Source organism: Pipra filicauda, unplaced genomic scaffold (genome assembly GCF_003945595.2).
Source record: "Pipra filicauda isolate LSUMZ 115617 unplaced genomic scaffold, ASM394559v2 scaffold105_size2325265_pilon, whole genome shotgun sequence".
Lineage (NCBI taxonomy): Eukaryota > Metazoa > Chordata > Aves > Passeriformes > Pipridae > Pipra > Pipra filicauda.
This window is the reverse complement of record NW_024103496.1, coordinates 271,980-293,738: the sequence shown is the minus strand read 5'-3', so window position 1 is coordinate 293,738 and position 21,759 is coordinate 271,980. Positions and strand designations below refer to the sequence as shown.

Sequence of the window (21,759 nt, the reverse complement as noted above, 5' to 3'; positions counted from 1 at the left end):
AGAGCAATCAAAACCACACAGAAATTCAAAAAAATTGTCAATTCTTCATCAAGGTTCATACAGTAACATTAATTCTGGTCAAAACCCACAGGAAGTAATTTGACCAGTATACTCTAGGACCACAGTTCTCTTCCATCCTCTCGTTCCCTGTTCCACTACTACACAATGATCTTCGCCTTCTTGTGGAACTTTCAAGTTATGAACTTCCATCATACAGTAAAAACACCTACAATTAGTGTAAGAAGTTGCCATTTTTTCTATCCCATTTTTGTTTACTTCATTGGTCAAAAATAGCCAGTTCTCCAACTGATCCTTCTGTGCACTGTAATGCTGGCAAATTTCATTAATAAACAAATACTTTTTAAGTCATTAATGAAAATATTAGATGAACATCAACCTTGCAGGAACCCCCTGCTAAACTGTGTCAGATGCACAGACTCCCTGTCAGTTCTTTTTCAGTTAGTTTACTGCTATCACTAAAAAGTAGATTATGGCCTAGATTTGTTATAATAATTTGCCATGAGGCAAACAGAGCTCTCTTGAGGGAGTAAAGGAGAGGAATCTGGTGACATTATGGGAACCTGTATTCAAAATCTTCTCTCAAACAAGCTACAGAATAATTTTTCTGATACTAACAGCTTCTCTAGTCTCTGGACACAAACAAAAAAAGCTCTGCCAGAAATAGGCATATATAATTCCTGCATTATTTATGATTTGTTCCTTTTCAGGTTATTTTTTCCCTCAGGGGCTCATCACCACGTTGTGTAAGTTCCAGGTACATGCACGCACAGCTCCCTACCATCCCCAGGCTCCAGTCTCCCAGGGCAGAGTCTTCCTGTGCTCCCCTCCCATCCCCTCCTGCCAGCCCAGCTCTCCCTCTTTCTTCAGGAGAAAATGTAATCCCGTACAGGAAAGCATGTTTAGCATGCTTTCTGGCTTTTCTGGCAACTGAAACATCTTCCTCTTTGGTTACAAAATGGTGAGTTACCAAAAGTTGAAGAAAAAGTGAAGAGATTCTTCTATGGAGCTCAAACAGTGGATGCCCTAATTGGAAAATGCTGGTGGAAGCACCTTGCTATAAGACTGGAAACATAGCGGTCAATAATTAAAACTACCTGCTCACAGGTTCAGTGTTTATTCTGGCTGCACCACAAATTATTGTAGCCTTATGATCAGTTCCTACCTGTGGAGATACAACGAAATGTTGGAATGCTACTTCGGATAAGGTCTCATCAAACACAGGCACTAAGATGTGACATATACACACTGCTCTCAGTCAAGGGACTGTACCTAAACAACTCTTTGAGCAGCTCAGATCTGAAGGAGAAAGTTTAGCTGAAAAAGTAATATTCACCATGTCAAGAGTAATCAAACTCCTCCACTCTTTCAAGATTTTAATATTTTTCTCACTTCTATATTATTTTCCCAAAAAAGGGTACATAAAGAGCCCTTTGAATACACATCATGGCACATAGAAGATTTAAGGCAATGAAGAACAGTATTTTCCCCCTCTTGTTCAGAGGCATTAAAACAGCTATATGCTACAGTCACAGGCATCTTACACACACTTCTAGTCACATAATGTACATAACAAAATGACTATTTTTGCAAACTGCCCATTCTGCTTTGCTGTGCAGCATTAGAATGCATTTGCCCCAAAACCCCCACTGCCCAAACTACAACGATGGCATCCCTGCTGGAGCACAAGGTCACACTGTGGCACCCTAGCTCGACAGGACAGCCGTGGGCACTTTGAAGAAAGGCCACTGGGCACAGTCCTGCCCACACTCATGGGCTGAGCACCTCAGGGACCAGCAGCACAGCTCAGCACAGCCTGGGATACAAAGCCATGAGGCAGTCTTAAGCCACAACACAAGTCTGGCCAAAGCTTCTCTGTCAACATTACAACAGAGAAAAACAGTACCTACCATTTACTATGTCTCCATTTATGTTGTTCAATGCTATTGTGAGTATGAACATGCTGTGAGATAGAAGCAAAAAGCAGTGTTCTTTTATGCTGTAAGCACTCTTGCTGTAATTTTGTGCCCATAACACATATATTGTGTTTACACCACCACACTAAAGAATTTTAGAATTTAAGGATTGCCTATGAAATATAGTTCCATCTAGTTATGTTTAAACATGCCATCAAAAATTTCTGGTATTTATCTACCACAACTCTCTACCTGTGTAAGTTCTCTGACTGGGGATCTGAATTATTTTCATTGCTTATTTTTTTTCAGAAATCTATTTTCTAAGAATTAATAGAATTGTCCAATGTTTTGGAGGAATACAAGAAGAAACGTCTATTTCTACACACCCTGAAGAGGAAAACTGAAACATTTTATATGAGAAAATATCACTGAATAGATATCAGTTGTTCCTTCTGAGGGAGAAAAATCCAGCAATGTGAATTACTCAGCACTATAGCTGTTTTTTGCCTTTCATCTCACCGACAGCATCAGTGACAGAATGATAACCAAAAAAAATAAAAAAGAGAGAGAGAGATAAAAGGACACAGAGATATACTGCAACAACATTAGGTATACACAGGTTGAGTATTGATGTGCTGTGAGCACAGGATGATCTGGAATGACACAATCAGGAAAAGGCAATGCCAAGAAGGGTTTTTCTCTTTCTTATTAATTGATTATTCTCTTTGCTACTAGAGGAAATTTAGGCCAACACTACCGCTTTTCTAGCAGTTAGACACATGATGTACAGTAGAGGAGGATGTGGGGGGAAACACCAAAATAATTCAAACATCTACCTCCTTTTTTTTTTCTTAGGAATGGCACATTGCTGCTGGTTTAATAAGAATGTCATAGGCGCTGCCTAACTGTGCCAAATTAACAAGGGCACCTCACACAGAAGCTTCTCCTCTGCAGCAACTAAATGCTGGCACCCTGCAAAAACGTGTAACATGTTCCACCTTCACAATCGTCTAATGTATTAATGAATTATGCAGAAATCAAATGCAATGCAACTTTCTCTTACGATAAAAAGGTATGTTAAATAAAGGACTCTTCTCCCTATGAAAATCTCTTTGCTACTTCAAAGCAGCATTTTTTTATGATCTGAATGTTTCTCCCTTTCCCTGCCCCCCTCTTTTCTCTGAAGCATCCTCAGTAATGGCAGAAGATCCATCTGTATTTTACAGCACAGGAAGTTTTATTGGGAGGCAAGGAGAGGGGGAGGAGTGGCAGAAGTAGTTATCAACTCCACATCACATATGAGCCAAGGCAGGCATTCACTCCCCAGACACATTCATGCCTGTAACATTCCCAAACTGCTGAGTGTATGTACAGCTGCCTTCATACGATTCAAAGCTCCTGACATCTCCCATACTGCTGATGGCACAAGAGCAGCACCGACAATCCGTGTGTTTGTGCGGTCTTCCTGCACAGAGAAATGCAAGTGGAAATATGTATGTATTTTAAAATACACTTTTCCTTAGCCAGTAAGAAGGTCAAGAACAGAGGAGGCCATTTTGCTGTATAAACAGGCTTGCTCAAAGCCTGCAGCTGGCAGTGGATGGCAGATGGACATTTTCTTTCTGTCACCGTTTCTCCCACCAAAGCAGCAAGAGAGATGTTGCCAGGCTGCCTCTGTCTCTGCCTACGGCCCAAGACAAATTGCACAGAGGTGGGTGAAGAGCAGCATGTTGAAGCAACTGATAGAAACCTGGCTCCTTTCTGAAATACCTCTTCTGCCTCTGCTTAAGAATATGCTGCATAGCAGAGTGCATATTTTGCAATTTATTTTTAAGTTGTACCCTTTTACTAGCTGTTTTTAAATAAGTATCTAAGCAATCTGCACAATCCCCAAAATCTAGCATAATAATTATGTAACCAGTTATGGTAAACAATTTCCACAGAAATGGAAGATACTAAGTCACTATAACAAAAATGTCTTTTATTTGCAGCACGATTTTCAAAACATTTGATGTAAAACCAGAGCTCAGTTTCTCAAATGCAAAATAGATACTGCTAGGCTTTTCAGAAACTGTTTGACAGACAAACAAAGCTCTCTAATGCATTTACAGGTGGCTCTAAAAAATACTGGTCAGAAAGTATCAGATTTATTTTTAAACAGCTATTGGGTACTGAAATCAGCTTCACTTTGTGTCTGGTATCAAAATGTACTTGGTAGCCTGCACTTTTCCAAAAATCAGTATCTGAACTTTTCTGAAAACATTCCCATGGTTGGGGCCAACAGGCTCTTTTGACATATTGTCACAGCAGCTGCTTCCTTCTCCTCCAATCCCACACACTCGGGTGCAACAAAACAAGCAAAAAATTTACATCTCCCTTCCTAGCATGCTTCCATTGGACTGCTGCCTGCAGAACTCCTGGAGCAGTGGAAGACAAGGGGGCAGAAAAGACCCCCTGTATGGGCCATCCACCCCTGCACCCCTGCCCATGGGTATGAAAGGTATGAGGCAGCATGGAGAGGGAAACACACCACTCAAGCAGCAACCTCTCTCCTTTATAGTACAGTCTCATGCCCCTTTCACTCCCAATTCAGCTAATGTCGAGTATCAAGCTCCATGCAGCAATGCTGGTACTCTACTTAAAGCAGATTTGAGAGTGCTAAGCAAGGCAGTGACAGCCATCCCTGAAGGTATACCATGACCCTGCATGGCAGACAACTGAAGAGGAAATAATCTCTGGGACCCTGGAGACTGGGAGCTGTTTGGCCCAGATCATTTTATGACCCTTCCTCCAAAAGGCCTGATCCTCCTATCTCTTCCCTATGTAATTAAACAGTACTTGGATGCAAAGAGTCACTGATTTCAAACATTTCCTTGTTTGATTAAGGCTTGCTCATGAGAAATAGATTTGTCCTAATTCAGTGATGGCAGTTGGATAGATTAACTTAGATAACTTGAACATATACCTTGATGCAGACAAATGGATTCTTTTGTTCTTATTAATATCAGCTATTATCTTTATTTCTGCTTTGACTCATTTTCTGAATCTCAGTCAAGACTTTTTGACTGCAGAGCACAGCTGACTGAGAAATTAGTCTTTACAATTAAATGGAACACGTATGTGTTTGCCTCAGTCTGATAATGTATGCAGACTATCATCTCTGAGAACAGTAAAAGAGCAGACTTCACATTTGCGAGTGACAGAAGGGGATAAGCCAAAGGATATCTTTAGCTATTCATTGGCTAAAGGACTACTTTGCCCACTTCCATTTTCACACTGCAGAGGTTAATACATTTGTTTCAGTGTATTTAGGTGATCTCAGATCTAGTAATGCACTCTGGGGGATTTAAAAAAAAAAATTTAAAAATTTTACATTTTTAAAACAAACTTTGAGCAAAAGTTTATCTGATATTTACCTCATAGTCAAATTTAAAGAGTTTCCTTTATGCACAGCATATAACACATTTGTGCACATTTTATGTAATCTACAGCAATTTTACAGCTGACATCTACAAAATAAGTCCTAACAAACAGAAGGTCCTCAAGAAAAATCTCCCATGTTACATGCATATAACAAAACACTTCTGTAAAAGTTGTCGGACATTTCACATTGCAACAAATAGGATCTTGTAGTCATCATGCCAACAAACATACAGAGAAAGAAACCCATGACTAGATATTTGGAAATATTATACCATAAATCTTGCTATTTTCAAATTCATAAAGAAGCTCATAACCAACAAACTTGGGCATTAGTACAACGTGGAAAGCTAGATACCAAAACAAAAGGATTTTCTTCAATAGGCATCAAAAGTAAAGTATATTTATTACTAAAATGAACTATCATATATACATTTTTCATGGATACCATTTTGATATTAACATTAATATACTAAATTTGCCAAAGAAGTTTATTGTTTAAGAGCCGGAAGTTAGAAAACATGAAACATGCTTGCCTCAGAAAAGTAGAAAAGTAGATTTTCCCTTGAAAAATCAGATCTCTCTTCTTTCACAAAAACAAGTGAGTTTGCATTAACATCAAAAGCCAAGCAAATTAAAAACGCAAAGTATAAAAAGGAAATTCTTACTTTAACTTCCACTGTCTTCCCACCTTGCTCGATATGCCTCTCAAGATACTCAGAAGACAGCAGGTCACTGCAAGAAAAAGAAAAAAGGAACCATAAGCCTTGCGTGTGTGTTCTTGCACTCCCTCTCAGCAAGCACTGATTGAACATTTACATTTGAAAAGGGCAAAACCTGCAGGATACTTTTCCTAAAATGTTCATAAAAATCACTGAAACAACCATCTCCAATGGAGTTACACAGTGCATGGGATACATTGATTTTTAATACCAGAATGTGGGACAAGGAAAACTGAGGGGGAGTTTCTTCATGGAAGCTTCAAAACCAGCCACTGATACTGATTTTAATTCAAGACGTTTTCCTATTTGCTGCTAAAGCTGAACAGTACAGAAGTTAGGTGGACTTTAAAAAAAGAAACAAGCAGAAGGATGTAAAACCAGCAGGAGTGACTCCAACCCAATATGAGAGAAAGTGGTAGCTGCGCTGGCAGACTCCTAAGGACACAACGGCACAATAATAAAATGACCTTGTAACACCAATACCGTGAGCTCAGGTCCATACTTAACAGGTCAGCAAAGCCATCGGCCAGGGGAGCTGCAGCCCAGGCAAGCTCACAGTGCAAGTGTGAAGGTTGTGGTGGGGCCCCTGGGGCAGGTCCTGTCCTGAGGAATCCCTACCACCGCTCTCCCTGGGAGCCCTGCAGTTTTAGCAATGCTAGAGGAAAAGGCTCTGGGCAACAGCAATCACAGCCTTCAAGTACACAAGGATTTGGAACAAACACTGAAGAGAAAAAACAATCAGACCTGGGGTAAACATATATAAATTAAACGCAGGCTGTATTTACTAAGACGCTTCAGTGCAAAACCAGTCAAATCCTCTCCCTCATAATTATTTTCTAGGTAAGCAAATTATAGAATCACAGAATTGGGAAGGTTAGAAGGGACCAAATCATCTGCATCATAAATTTCACTAAGCATTTTCAAAGACTGCAAAATTTTACTGAGATTAAATCAGTATAAAGATTTGATATTGTCCCACCTCAGTGGTGATTAAACTGAAAAAGATGAAGAATTGGTACAGAAAACCTGAGAAGAGGCAGGTTGACTGCTGGGCCAAAAGGCAATTAGCAAAGACCCCCTCAGCAGAAGAAGCACAATTGAATATTTCTCCTTTAAACCAGCAAAACACCAGGCTAGAAGTGAACTGACCTGCTGAGGGAGGGCAGGAACAGCAGAGTGGCACCCAGGGCAGTGGCTCATCACCTTTCCAGAGCTTCGCTCTGGCCAAAAAGGGAGCAGGACCATGGACTTTGTTGCTCACAGAGACATTGGTGACAGCCATGAGTGAGCCGCAAGCAGGACAAGGTTGGCAGCACAGGTCCTCCCATATCAGCCCTAAAAGCTGCCAGCTTGGTATTCGCATTAATAACCCAGGCACAAATCTCAGGAGGGTTCCAATGAAATATGCTGATAATGTTAAATTGGAAAGCATGAGGAATAAAGAAGATCAAAAAAATTCCCATAGGAAAGACCTGGATGATCTTCAGCACTAGATATTAGAAATAAGATCAAATTCAATTATACAAACAGCAAATTTATGCACTTAAGGGATGGAGGGAATTTCTATCATGTTGTTTTGGAAGGCCTGGTTTATAAGGAAGAAAGACATGACCGCACTTGTTTCTGGCAAAATGATTTGCCAGATCAATAGGGTGTCTTCCTGAAAAACACAACTGTCATCCCAGAATACATCAAAGAAGATGTATTTCCAGTCAAACTGAGGTAAGATTAATACCACTGCCCAAAGGAAAACTCTTTCCAAATACTGCAGACAGGTACTGGACAGTTTTGTTTACAAAGTTCCATTACCTGGCAGCACAGAGGCTCCTAAAGACTAGCAAAAAATTGAGTTGTGAGGGAACGTGAATGCACCAGAATCTATACACCAAAATATAAAGGCAGATAATTAGGCTATAGAAGATGCTGGCAGAACCTCAAATGTACAAAGACTGTCAATGGAAACTGATGTTAAAGGGAAAAAAAAACAAAAACCAAAAACAAAACCCACTTTGTACCTAAGTGTAAGCAACAGCAGCAAGAAAAAGAGGAATGCTAACAAATTTCTGAATGGTAGCATCCATGGGACAACTGTCCATGCAGGTGGGGTTCTCTCAGTCACAGTGAATTCACAGCTGGTTGCTGCTGGAAGCAGGAGGTCTCAGTGCCCCCTCAGGAGAAAGCACTGAACCTACCTTGTGTCAGCACAAGCACTCATCAAAACACTCCGGGTGTCAGAACTAACACTCATCAAAATACTCTTCGTGTCAGCCCTGGCATAAGTCAAGGTACACTTGGGAGGGTTCAACAAACCCATGTTTTTGCTCCATTAGGTAACTGAAGTCCTTTGAGAAGAGGTACGATAAACTCCAGAGCTGACAGAAGGGAGGGAATGTACCTGAGCAGCTGCCAATAAGGGTGGAAGAAAGAGTGAGTGAGTCCTTCAGCCACTGCGGAAACTGTGATCAGCTGCCCCAGATTTGCCCTCTAGGACCCCCTTAATTCTGATCAGGCCCATATACCTATATCTATATTGATGCTTCGCACAACCGCCTGCAGGTGACCCATTATTGAGGAGCACCTAAAAGAAATGCTGTTGAGTTACTCATTACAATACTCTAAACCTTCTTAGAAGTGAATATTAAATATTTAGGATACTCATTCCCTGGGGGAAGCTCAAAGATTTCTATAAGGTCTTGTATACCTTTTCCAGATTTAGAAATTTAGATAGATGTTCTCTTAAAATGTATTTAGTTCAGCTTGCCGAAGTCAGATACACAGTTTCCCAGCATTCACTACACTTTCTTTCAGCAGAAGTTTATGCTTCCACGGACTTACTAAAGCCTCCTTTATAGCTTAGGGCTCTACTTTTACTCTTCACTATTTCTAGGGGGCTCAGTTAAACTAAGGCTGTCATTCTTATCTGATGGTCACAAAGGGTTTTGTGCCAAGGAAGATGCAAGAGATTATAAAATGTAAGATATTAAAGTAAGTATACAGTACAGAAGACAGGGCTCAAACAGCATGGCTTAACTCAGAAAGACTTTTATAGCTTTGTTTGGAAGGATGATAAGGAGAAGCACAGGGTCTGCTCCTGTGAGTCTGACAAAATTACTGCTTTTTAAAAGATACTACTGTTAATGTTTTTATGTTCTTGAAGATCACATGTCATCCTCTCAAAGACCTGGATATTGTGTCTGCAATGAGAAAACAAAGAGATTGATCATTCTCTGCCTTGTACAACACAAGCACTAGGAGGTAACAGAAAAGATCGGTAAACTCAGAACTAATAAAAAGGCACCTTTTCTGGCACTGGCACAATGTGCCAGTTCAAGACACTTTTAAAGCCTATCCTAAGTAACATGGCAGTATATGCCCGAGAATATTTTACAACCTCTTGCCACAGGAAGGTATGGATACTAGAGGTCTGTATTGGTCCAAGTTGGGAATGGACAAGTTAGTGGACATAAGTGGGAGCTGCCAAATGCACAGAAATTGCACCTGACTCAAAGTCTTGGAGTCCTGGAAAAGGACACCGGGGAAGCCTCATACAAGCTTCTTCTGCTCTTCCACTTCTCCCTCAGCATCTGCCCAGGGCTACTGCGACAGGGCAGTTGGCCAAGCACCCCTTTGACCTGGCCTGGGTTGCTATGCCTGCACCCTGAAGGGCTGTGTTTCTCTTATGGCTTATACAGGGTCCCCTGGGATCCAGCTCCAGGGTTGCTGGTGGTCAGTCAGCTGCTCTTCTCCCACCCATCACCCTTGTGATGAACATACCCAGGTTGTTCAAGTTGTGTTTCTTTACAAAGTAGGCCAAGAAAAGGATTCCTAAACAGGTCCTTCCATTTTTTCTTCCTTCTTTGTCCTTACTTTCAAGGACAAAAGGGTGAAAACGGCTGGGGAACCACTGGCACTCCCCCACCTCTTAAGGATTCTTGCAAATGCCTTGATTCCCAAAATGAGCCTGCCTGGAAGGGAAACACCATGGGGTCACCTGCCTGCACAGCTCCTGGGGACCAAATTAAGAGCTTACAAACAGACAATGGGTCTGAATTAAAGACACTTTTAAAGCCTATCCTAAGTAACATGGCAGGATATGTCCGAGAATATTTTGTCAGTATAAAAACCACAAAAGAAGCCATGTTATGCTTTATTATTATGACTCACTGCACTGAAAATATCAGAAGAAAACACAACACTCTTGCAGATCCAATAATGCAATCAGTGCTATTACAAACTAATCTACAACCTAACAGTTATAAACAATCTTAAAAACTCAGGTCAAAAGATATGCTTCTCTCATGAGATCACCTCATAGGTGGAGTCATGTTTTGTCTTCAGTACCAGTAAGGCGTAATTTTAATAAAAGTCATTGCTTTAAAACAAACAAAAAGCTAGATTAAAATACTTGTGAAACATTATTACAATTGTTTAAGGTAAGACAGAGCAATCAGCATTAAAATAATATGCATTTCAACATAAATAAATAAACACTTCCCTATGGTAGAGATAAAATAGGAACAATTTAGCTTGCCTGCCAATCTATCCTAAAAGCCATCTTTGTCAGCTTAAATAGTAGGTTTTGTATCAATTATAAATAAAATCTGTGAAAAAAGAACAGACTGTGAAAAAAAAAATCGAAGAAACACCAGGGAAAGAGAAAATTACAGAGAATAAAACATCAACACTATGAAAGACAATATTATAGAATGAGATTTTCAGAAACATTTGCTGAGGCATTGACACAAAATCTTTGAAAAGGCACGGCAAAAACCTGCATATGTTAAGACTTAAAACAAAAAAACCCCAACATTTCACGGTAAAAAAGCACATGTGATCTGATGTTTTTACAAGGAAAAAAAGTTACGCTAGTAATGGCAATTCTGTTTTCAGAGGTCTGTTATTTTTTAAATGTACACATTTAGTAATGTAGGGCTTTTTTCAGCAGCATCATTTCTTTGAGCATTATCTTAAGTCCATACGAGACAACCCATGAGTCCATTCAGTACAGACTCAATAGCATTGAGACTGTATTGTTCTATTGAGACTCAATAGAACAAAAAATGAGCAAGCTCCTCTCTGCTCTTCCAATGCTCCCAAACAGACACAACAGTACACAAGAGGTAGAGGCTGCGGGGAATTTTTTTTACAGAACAGGGCCAACTAAGGAAATTACCCTTATCCAAGATGATGCATATATATGCACTTGAATTGTGCCTTGAATTAACTGCAGCATTTGCATATGAGGTTTACCAAAATGAAGCTGGGAGTGGGAACCCGGGAAAACAGATCGGTTTTGGAAATAGATGGGTTCCCCAGCAGAAAGAGGCTGCTCCAGGAAGAAAAAGAGGTTAAAAAAATGTACTGGCAAGAGAAAAGAGGACAGAACAGGTCAAGTGTTTAAAGAAACAGAAAGAAAAAACAGATTACAAAGCACTTCTCAAAAGAAGAAAAAAAGCAGCCACTTGAGATTTTTGAAAAAGGAAGAGGTTTGCATTTGAATATGAAATGGATAAAAACCTGGAAATTATCCCTTGAAATTTAATAGAAATGTTCACTTTTAAATACAGAAGGAAAATTCCTATCACCAGCTTCTGAACAAATATTAACTTTCTAGATTTAAGAGACTGAAAAGACTAAGAGCTACAGAAGAAAAGAAGCAGAAATGATAGGGACCTCTTTAGAGGCCACAGGAAGAATTACAAAGTCAAGAAAGGTAGAAATAGAGGGAGCTCATAATCACAGTACTAAAATGCACCTTTGTCAACATCAGTGTTATAAATGAGAGAAATGACTGGCTTCATGATATCTGATATCATTGCTGTGTCTCCTTGAACACCATAAGAATTCTTTATCATTTCTCCTGTTTGTTCACCCTGATTCCCGTCTCCACAACTCTCCATTATGTACACCTGAAATTTCAGATTAATATCGTGATTTCAGATTAAATATGGTGCCAGACAAGGACATCAAATGAGAGATCTGAGGTAAGATGCATTACTGAAAAGGAAGAGAGTGTTTTAGTTGAAGTCAGCAGAAATGTCTGAATGGGTGGAAAGTCAGCAGGAAATTATCAGCAGACATATGGAGACATTCAAGAGAAAACGGTTTCAGGGAAATGATAGAGACACTGATAAGAGATTGATGCCGTATCAACTGCACAACTAATGCTAACCCATGTTGCAGAGCAAGCTGTGAGAAGGAAGCCTCCTGCAACATCATGCTTGGAAGGGCTGCAGTAAAAGGAATGGGCACTGTTTGAATGATGAAACTTCCCATAAAATGAAATATTTTCCCCCGATGGCATACACCCTATACCAAGTATTAACAGGACTAATAGATATGGAAGGAGTGGCTATGGGAGGTAATTTTTAGAACAGCCCATCTTTTACAGCAGGAAAGAGAAGGCAGCTTGATTATCATGAATCAAGGACCAAGAAAGTGGAAGACCAGATGAGAGGGAACAGAACGGATGTTTGTATCTGCCAGTCAGTAAGAGTATAATGCAATTTGTATTACCTTGCATTACACTATGGTCCTAAAACATTTTCGGTATCAGCCATGAGCTAACTACAGCAAGATAAACTTTAAAAAGCCCCTTAGCTGGCAGGTTTCTGTATCTGACTACCTAGGACATTTTAATTCTCCTTTATCCTCATGCCTACCCGGAAACCTTCTCTCTGCTCACATATGATCTTTCTTTGCCTTTAGGAGGGATTATCTATCTCCATACTCCATGAACCAATCTGCTTTAATAGCCACAGCTCTAAAACTTTCATCTCCACCTTCCCATCAAAAGAATTGCTGAATTTCTTTTTATGTGGATGGTTAATTTAATTAATGACTGTATCTGTTAAATTAGCCAAATGGACTAATCAATCAGAATTAGATAGCTTCTCGTAGACACGGCAACAGTTTTCACAGTGCCTGCCCAGAGGAATTAAAAACCAGCTGAGAAAAACAGAGCCGGTTTTTGTCTGCATAAATTGACATTTCACCCCTTTTTAAAATATTCTTACTGTGCTTTTCTGGTTTTATTGCTGCTAATATGAAGGGGAGAAAGGAGAATGTAATCTCTTAATATTTCTACTCCTATCAACTTTTTAAGACCTTCTTCAAAAAGAAATTAGGGACTTAAGAAGGGGTTAAATCCTCAAGGGATTATACACAAATGCTGAGTCGTACCCAATCTCTGTCCTTTCCTGGAGCTTAATTTCACATTTCAGTAATAAACAATGATGCACAACTTGAATCTCTGTTGATGTTTCTTCCAAATACTAACGTTTGCTCATTTATTTCCTCTTCAGTACTTCTGTCTCAGATCCCTAATGCCATCTGACTTGAAAATGCACTTAGTCCCTTCATCCCTTAATAGCTAATTTGCCTGTAGGACACAACAGTAACTGCCCTGCACCCTACTGCAGACAGGAAACCACAGAGCAACTCTGCAGCCCTGCACAGGGCCTCCACCTCTGCCATCAGAGAAGGAGTCTCACAGCTCTGGCTTACAAACAGTATGTGTTTCATTTACTGGACTGGCTTCATTTCTTGATGAGAACAGGTTTAAGCAGGTTGAAGACATTCTTTCTTAGTTTCTCCAAATTTCTATTACACATGGTTCCTATTACTAGCATAAAATTGGAGAGAGTACACAACAAAAGCTGCAAGTAAAACCTGTAAAGCAACAGCGGTAGTTTCAAGGCTCAGGCTGGCGCGACCATATCCTGATGCTGGACGTGCCTTGTGCACATGAACAGCACCTGAAGTACATCCAGTGGGCGTTCTGCGGTGACACTTTCCATCAACAGTTACTACACTATTGACTTTTTGGCCCATCCTTTACAATCTTTGCAATTCAGTTTGAACTCCTCTGTCTAAATGACCATATGGGCAACTTTATCATGATGAACAGAAACACCTTATTTTTTCCAGGGAGGAAAAAAAATAGAAGTTTATATTTAATTTCTGCAGCTAGGAAGAGACATACTTACACACTAACCATTTACTCATATCACCACAAGTTTCTTTTCACTATATTTTAAGGAAATATAGCTCCCTACCCCAACAAGCTAAGAGTAAAACATAGCTAAAGCATCTCTGAAATAATAATTTTGGGTTCTATTTGTTTATTGCAACTTAAATATAAATAATAATTTGATTATATTTCTTGTATCAATATTAATATTTCCTAATAAAAACAGTGAAATTGGTAAGTAGCATCTGATATGATATATAATGAAAACTGTTTTATTTTTTAAATAAGGCATTTAAAAACATTTTGTGGCGCAAGCACTGCAAAGGGCACAAATTCAATACAGCAGTTAATTCATGCTGCTAGTGATGTAGGGAAAGTGATTACAGTCTTCTGTTTCAGACAACAGGGAGATTAAATCTACTGCCCTAACAAGGAAGCTGCACACACAGAGTCACAGATTTTTCCCAATATCCTTGGGAAGACACAGCTACTCAAGATGCCATAGTGCTAAACTAGAGACTTTAACAAGAAGAAAGAGCAGACAGCAGCTGTTTGCAAGATTCTTATCAGGCAGAAAGGCGAAGTGGGATTTTTCTTGCTCTAAACTTCTGCTTTCACAGGCAGAATTGAAAGTAGTCTGGGCAAGGTTCACTTTCCTCTTTACCCAGTTTTCCATACAGTACTGATGGTAATACAAGTGTCAATAAAACCTCACTCTGTTTTTGCTGATGAATAATTTACACCTATGTTTCTTTGAGCAATTACTTTTTTTCTTATAGAAATTTCAAAAGGAATCCTATTAAAATGAGGAGATATTTTCATACCATGTTTATACTGTTACTACAAAGCAGTTTCCTCAAAGCCATTCTGTTCATACACTTGTTCCTTTAAAGATAGGATAATCATAGTTAATTTTAGTATTTGAGAAGATCATAAATTAATAAAAAAGGGAAGAGAAATGCACACAAGAAGCACAGGTTACATATTTTCCTGCACAAATGCACTACTGTGGTCTAATCCTAGTTTTTAATATGCTTCTTCATACACTCAAACTGTTTCATACTACATGGAAAATCACTCTCCAAGTAAACTCACTTGTGATTCAACCACATTTCAACCCAACTCTCTGTGTATTGTCCACAAACGCTATATTAAAAGAGAAAAACAGAAAAATTAAATGCTTAGATGTTATATATGGTCCTAATATTACTTTGTGCTCTTTAACAAAAGCATATATTTTGCACAGGACACCTGCATCATTTAGTCAATGGACTTTACTATATTTTTTATTTGATAGCTTCCTTCATGATTTGCCCTCAAATTTTAGTTACTGTATACATACTTCTTGCCCTGAAGCAAATATACAAATTATTTCTGCTCTTATGCACATTTCCATGATGCTCTCTCAAAGTACTCGCAAAACACAAACACAAAACACAAATACTGACTACATACTGTCCCCAAAAGAGTTCATATTAGCAGTTCCCCATCAAACTATCTATTTGTTTTGGGTACCCAGTTTAAAACTTCGCAGAGCCACATAGTTTAGAAATACAGTGCCTTTTTCATTTTAACACATTTCAGATGTGTCCTGCCCTGTGTTGCAGTTTGGACAACACAGGAGCTCTTGGAGCTCTTCAGAGCTGATCCCAAGAATCCTCCTCATGGAGTGCCTGAAGAACAAGAAACTGTCATTAGAGCAAATGGTGAAGGTTTCACTTTGGGGGATGTTTGTCCAGAACCATGAAGGAAATCCCTGTCAAAGTGATCAGGCATCACCACTTGCTTTGCACATACGCACCTTCCAACCCAGTAACAGGTAAACTGGGACTGTCGAGCAGACTGCCTCATTGCCAGCACAGCCTTGCCTCACTCCCAGATTACAGGCAACAAACAGCATATGATGACAGAAATAAAATAAAAAATCTTAAGCTGCATAAAATAGGAATACTAATTATGCTCTGCTTCAGCTTCATCACCTCCTTCCAAACTCTCCACTGTCATACCTACCTTCCTCTCCCTTTATTCCCCAGCCCACCACCCTCCCTTCTTGCCAACCAACATTTCCATGCCACTGCTTCCCACTTCTGCATGATGCCAAGGAAGACTAGCAAAGGAAGTCAAGAGATATACAGTTATGCACTAACACTGAACACATCCATCCTAAAATGTGCATTCTTAATGACAGCAAAGCTTTCCCCTGCTGTGCTGTCATTTCTTTTATAAGCACTTAACAAACACCCCCTTATGCTCATGGTTACCTACTGTTAGAACTTTGCATTTTATCCTCAAATTTGAAAGGTTGCTCATGCCCCAAGAACATTTTATGTAGTCATCTCCAGGAATAGTAATTTCTTCTGATCTGTGTTATTTCATGTAATAACAGAGTATTTGTATCTATGGATTGAAAAATTATGGAGAAGTTTGTTTTTGTTGTTAATCTAATGAATGCATCAATTGTTCAAGTACCTGGGATGCGTCAGAAAAAAAGATCAGAAAAAATGGTTACCCCTACTTTTATCTTTATTCTCAATAGATGTGAACTTCAGAAAAGGGTATACCTGAAAATAGTTTCAATTCAAAACACAGCACACCTTAAATCTAGGAACTAATTAGTTACTAGAAACTACTCTGATGAAGACAATATGCTAGAATTTCAAGAAGATAGAAATGGGCTTGAAACTCAGAGACACTGAAAAAGCCTGTTATTGGTAGAGAGGCTAAGGAATAATGAGTCATGAAAAACATCTACAATGAGAGGCAAATTAAAGAGCAAGAAACTGAAATTATCTGCTGTAGCACCTTAATATCTCTATTTTGATAAAGAAGGTCATTTTTAACAGCACACAACATTGTGTCGATCAGAAGTCAAAGGTCTCACACTTCATCCGGGGTTGGGCCAGGATTTTAGTCTGAAACTATGCAAATAAATCCAATGGCACAGTTAAGGGAGACAAGGAAAGGAGTCTCTTGAAGAAACAGTCTGCACTACTGAGAAAATATCTCAAAATATCCGCACATAACAAATTACACAAGGGTTTGTGAAATAAAATTCATGGCTCATCATATAAATGAATGAAGAGTGGGAAGACACTGAATTCTCAGGAGCCAGATTCTGAGACAACACTAATCACTTAACCACAGTCCAATGAATTATCACAGCTCCCTCAAACTTACAATAATCAGTCTTCATTTAGCATATATAACTACAAGAGTACAGCTAGCTTCAGAGAGACAAAAAAATCCATTTCTTAATGCTGTTCCAAGTCAAATTTTCTGGCTTGCCAGATGGTTCTGGCATTACTGATGACCCCAGCAGGTTCCTTTGCCTCCCTGTGTGTTACCTACCAGTAAATCATCCTCTCTAAACTCAAAAGGCTCTTCAATTTGGAGAAGAGAGGATGGGGTGAGGATGTGGGAATATGATAGAGGTTTACAATATCATGTAGACCATAGAGAGAATTAATACAAAGCTGTTATTCACCTAATTCTGCATTAGTAAAATAGGGAAGTACTTGAAGAAATTAGAAGACAAATTTAAAACAGATCAAAGAAAGCACTGTCACACAACAAGTTGTGAATCTCTGCAACATATTGCCACAGGAGGCTGCACAGGCAGACAGCATCAGAAGGGATCACAGAAAATGACTGGAAGCCATGAACGATGGGTTCATAAACAGGTACTCAAAGGCACACATAGGGATGTGTCTTCTGGCATCTCTAATCAAACAGTCACGGATGTTATGGAGGGGTGATTGGAATAGACACTGAAAGTGGCCCAACCCTGTGCTCTTTCACTGCCAGTGCCAGGACAGATGGACCACTGGTATGACACAGCTTCATTTCTTGTGTGTTTAATCACTGTCACTGCCCCTTAGGGTAAAATGAATACAGTAATCTGATATTTTAAAATTACCTTTCTATCCAAAGTCATTTTCTGAAACTGAGAGTTCTTAGAGAATTTGCACTTATAGAATTCAAATTATTTTTTCACATATTAGCACAGGATTGTTTTTAAATATATGGTTCATATTCACCTCATGTAACCTACAATAGGTGTACGGAGCAACAGTGACCAGCAGCACCTGGTTAGCTGCATCCATTGCAGAGACTGCTCCACATCTGTAACTGGAGATCCATTTCTGAAAATGCAGCTATGATAGTTTTCCATCTGCTGCTGCATGGATAGGACTATGATTCAATTCATACTGACTACCCTACAGCAAAACTCCTGGAGGTTCAAATATCTCCCTCTTTTCTTACCATAGGTATCACATCCTTCCGGTAGGATGAATATGATTATATGACTAGATTCATTCCTCTGTATGCAAAACTCCCTATCTTCACACTCCTCCAAGACAACAAAACTCTATATTAAGGGCAATTACACTGGTGGGTGACATAACTATAGGTGTTTTTTAAGTAGTAAAAAAGAGAACACAATGAAATCCTTGGCATTACTAATGGCATTCACATATCCACCTGAATTGGTGTATTGATTGTTAAAAGAAGTTATAAACAAAATTCTGAGGTTTGCAGCTGGTTGACTCAGGTAGCATTGGTAGAAGTTCTCATTTGACTGATGTTCTGCGGCTACCGTCCATTTTTTCTATACACACACTTATATATCCTATATATACACACATAGAGGTCTTCTATAAGCTATATATCCAATCTTTATAGGGTATATTTACATCTCTAGTAGGCATCTGTCAGCAACACACTATGCATGATACATCCAATTTGCTTATTTGTTTTCTCTTGCTCCTTCACCTTTTTCTATCCCTTTATTCTCATCTTTCATGTCATCCTCTCTTAAATCAGGACCTTGCATGCCCTGTTTGCAGAATTGTCTGTTTGGAGAATTCTAGATCAAAATTGTTATGATTAGAAAATAGCAGAAAGCTCTCTTTCTTGACTTAAAACACAAATCAAATTGTTTTATCCTGCATGCCTACTAATGTGTCTAATGTGACAAGACTTTCAGAATTTGACATATTTTATTCAGTCATGCTCAAAAATAAGCCATCTGCAACTCTTCTAGCTACCACCTAAGCAATGGTTTAAATTTCAGAAGATATATATCCCACAATGGAAAAATTGGCAGGGTTAAAGCAGATCCAAGTATACTGAATTCTTCCCATAGAGTCTTAAATCTTAATCACCATCTCCTTACATCTCCAGAACACTTGCCACAACAACTTCTCCGAAGCAGGTTTATGGTGCCAGCAAAGACTCAAAATTTTGTTTTGGTGATAATGCAAATCCTTACGACTATTTTGTCTTTTCCTGTAGCCTCTCATCTTTCAGCCATGATGTGCCTGCAGACAGAAACATTATATACTCATTTATAAAATGAGAATAGATTTCTAAGAAATATCTTATTTATTATCTATTAATATTATCTATTTTTATCCTGATGTATTCTCTTTAGGATGAAAAGGGATCTTCAGATTTGACTGTGTCAGCTCCAGTTACTATGTTTCAAAGAACTAACCTCTTCATTTGGAAGTTACTTACCTGCTCTTCTTTTTTAGTTCCAGGGTATTTTCTGTAGGTCAGGCTGAGCACCTGGCATCTCAGATCTGCAGGACTCAAAGAATGGCATTCTTTGCAAATGTGGCAACTCTCTGGCATTGAGCAGTTACATTTCGAACGCAGTGCAGCAAAACACTACAGTCGTGCTGCAAAGTGCATCTTGCAGGAGGAGATGCAAGTATGCAATCAATTCCAGCAGAGGCAGAAGTGAGCAGGAATATATTCTGCCATTCTGGCATATGCCTTGTTTTCCTTCAAAGGGCTTCAAATTAATGTCTTTCCGAACAGCTGAATATAACCAAGATGAAAACCTGTTTAGATGAAGTTAATTTTCATGAAGCAACTGCATAGCCTGATGCTTGCCTATAAAAAAATAATGTCTAAAGGTGCAGAACAGCTGCAGACTCTTTTAAATGCTATATAGTAGCATGGTAGAAAGCCCTGAAAGAACAAAAGAACTGCCCTAAAGAGCACACAGTATAACATCTTCCCCCTCAGAGACTTTGACTCAGTCACTACTTTCACAGAGCACTTCATCATAATATTCCTTCTGATAATTAGAAGTGCCACTGTTCCTCAGCAAAGGGATGGGGAATAAAGACCACAGTGTCACTTCTGAATGCCACTGTCCCTCTTGCAGTCCTGTCCTTTTGCCCATCAGAACTGAGACATGAAACACAGCTGGCTAATGGGATCTGTGGCTGGGAGCACACCCAGCATCTGTAGAGCCATCCCATCAGCCAGGGACACAGTCACATGCAGATGGCTCCAGGTATGATCTGCATCTGAATGTAGAGCTGCCTCTAATTAAAATTTTAATTCAGTGAATGATGAATCTGAATTTGACCAAGCACTTCTACAGGAAACCTACTTTTAAATCTCCTGGCATCTTTGCTTGGCATCTCAGTGATGTGCTTACACTGTTCTAACAAAAGAACTGCTCCAGCTCTCTACTTGTCCTCATCCTGAGCTAACCTGGTATCCTAAAGGAACCTCTGCAGCAGAGCAAAGATATAGAAGGACTTTTTTAAAGAGACAGGGAAACCATCCTCCCCCTTCTTCACTCTGCTGAGCCACAGGGAAACAACACTCCACTGGGAGGCTGGTCCCTATGAGATACCCCTCTCCAGAGCTAGCAGAGAGAAAAGAGCAGTTGCTCACAAAGGCAAGACCTCACTCTCCCACCAGACTCCTACTCCAATGACCCTCTGCTGGAGCCCACACTCTCTCTGCTAACTACAGAGATCCTCGGAGATTAGCCTCCTAAGTTAGGTGCCTCTGAAAACCAGGCAGGGGAACACCATGGGAATACAATCCAGCACCTCAGTGGAGAGTTCAAGAGTCTCTCACTTACAACAGTGCTCATCAGTTCTTAAGGAACATCGTGTGGTTTTGCAAACATTAATTTCAATAAACAGCACTACTGTTTATACCTACAGCTCACATTGACAAGCAAATGTTCAAGAAGGTATTCTCCTCTTCAGTACAAAAATATATAAGGATATTCTTATTATCATCCTTACTACATATTTCTGGAATCTTGCTCAATACTTTAAATTATTTATGTTCCTAAAAATAATCCTCCTAACATGTCATGTGTTACTTATAATAAAAGCTGGATTTAAGACTCAAGTTCTACAGTGCAATGCATTCGATGAGCAATCATCAGGGAGGCTAATGTGGCTTGCAGAACAAGAAAAAGCCTTCCAAAAGCTCCACATAACATTGTGGAATTTAATGCTGAGCTAAACTATAAATTAAAGCTAACCAACCTCCAAGGATGCAAATGGTTTTTAAGTTAGAAGACTTACAGGGTTATATATATTTTTATACACCCAGACATTTTTCCCCCTCAGAAAAACAGAGTCAGATATATTTACAATTATACAACCAATTAATCAATTCTGTAATGTTTTTCATGGGAATATTTTCAGTACATCTGGTAAACACTGTTAGTACAACTGAAATCTGCAGCATTCTATCTTAATATTTGGAGATGAGAATTAAACTGCAAGTTAGAAAAATAAATATAGCTGTTTCTTTAATCACAAAGACATACATGTTGATGAATACTTTTTTAAAGCTAATTGACTCTGCATATTGATATAATTCCCAGTGTTTGGGAAGAGGCGACATAATCTCAAACACTGATTGCCATAATTAGAAATATATA

General features: G+C 39.2%; 1 protein-coding gene across 13 annotated transcripts in view; it reads right to left on the bottom strand.

Annotated features, from left to right (window-relative positions):
- The window catches only part of ADAM22 (ADAM metallopeptidase domain 22), a 132,089-nt gene that overhangs the window by 67,703 nt on the left and 42,627 nt on the right, over positions 1–21,759 (bottom strand). For all 13 annotated transcript variants that reach the window (XM_039379724.1, XM_039379727.1, XM_039379776.1 and 10 more), the window contains exon 4: positions 6,023–6,089. In XM_039379724.1, the coding sequence (XP_039235658.1) occupies positions 6,023–6,089 (67 nt within the window). The remainder of the gene's footprint in view (positions 1–6,022; positions 6,090–21,759) is intronic.